The following is a 1,205-nucleotide window of genomic DNA, read 5'->3' as shown; positions in this document are numbered from 1 at the left end:
TCACTGGCTCTTGGGTGGGCACTTTGGCTGGCAGGGCCAGGGCGTCTGCACAGGAGGACATTTCTGCTGGCACTGCGGAGGGGGACATGGCTCCAGGCACTTGGGGGGTGGGCATGGCTGCAGGCACTTTGGGGGTGGGCATGGCTCCGGGCACTTTGGAGTTGGGCATGGCTCCGGGCACTTTGGAGTTGGGCACACAGGAGGTGGCTGGCAGGGCTGCTTGCACTGCTGCTGTTGATAGGACATCTTTCTGGAGTCTCAGGATCTGAAAGAAATTATAGGACAATGTTCACAAAAAGGACTCCCAAGAGAAATGAGCCAGAGTTTCTAACATATCAGGGGCATGATTTCATTCTGCAAGAATATATCTCTACTCTCTTTTTATGTCTTCCTGGATTCTCCCTTCCACTCCAGTAATTTGCTTTATCATCTTAGGAAGAGTCTTTGATGTGTGGTGCTGGGGAAGGAGTCCAGGGCCATTCTACCTCTGATCACTCTCCAGACCGATACCAGACCCATCTTTTTGTTTTTTGCATTGAAACAGGATCTCACTAGGTTGCTGAGAGCCTCCCTAAGTTGTTGGGGCTGGTCATGAAGACTTAATCTTTCTGTCTCTGCCTTCCAAGTTCTAGGATTACAGATGGACAATACACACCCAGCTAAAACTTCTTTTTATCTCTTGCCATTCAGCCTAAGAAAATATCTCTGCTACAAAAACCAAGTCCTGTTATTCCCATAAAAGTAACATCATCAAGAAAGACAGTCACAAATTCAGAAGTCCTGCACACTCTCGTAAGCAAGTCCTCTAGTCATTATCTCTGACGAAGTTTCAGTAGGCTGAATGGAATACAGAGCCAAGGCACGCCTGGGAACAATCCAAAGTTGTCACACCTACTAAGATATATGCCCTTGAAAGGGACACAAAAAAAGATATGGAAAAGAGAGAAATATTTCTGTCCTCTTCTTCAAAACAAATTTTCCTATTATCTTGTTCTGCTAAGGAAATTAAATGACAGTGTTCACTGTCATATAATTTAAACAATATCAATTTATTAACTAAACTAAACCACTACAGCTAATACCCCAGACTTAAATCACTATCACTAAGTAATGTCCATCCAATGGTCAGAATTTGACCCCCACATCTACTGTCTTCACATTCAAATCAATACATCAAAAAACTAGAAAAACAGAGAAACTAGAGA

At 43.8% G+C, this 1,205-nt stretch overlaps 1 protein-coding gene across 1 annotated transcript; it reads right to left on the bottom strand.

The window, feature by feature from the left end:
• Positions 1-246, bottom strand: LOC308260572 (uncharacterized protein; the record flags this gene model as incomplete). Its single annotated transcript, XM_080691959.1, has 1 exon — positions 1-246. One exon carries the CDS (start codon positions 244-246, stop codon positions 1-3), a length of 246 nt encoding a protein of 81 aa, XP_080548085.1.
• Positions 247-1,205: the final 959 nt, after the last annotated feature.

This window comes from Muscardinus avellanarius (assembly GCF_963383645.1).
Source record: "Muscardinus avellanarius genome assembly, chromosome: 3".
Classification (NCBI taxonomy): domain Eukaryota; kingdom Metazoa; phylum Chordata; class Mammalia; order Rodentia; family Gliridae; genus Muscardinus; species Muscardinus avellanarius.
This window is presented reverse-complemented; position numbering and strand designations above follow the sequence as displayed.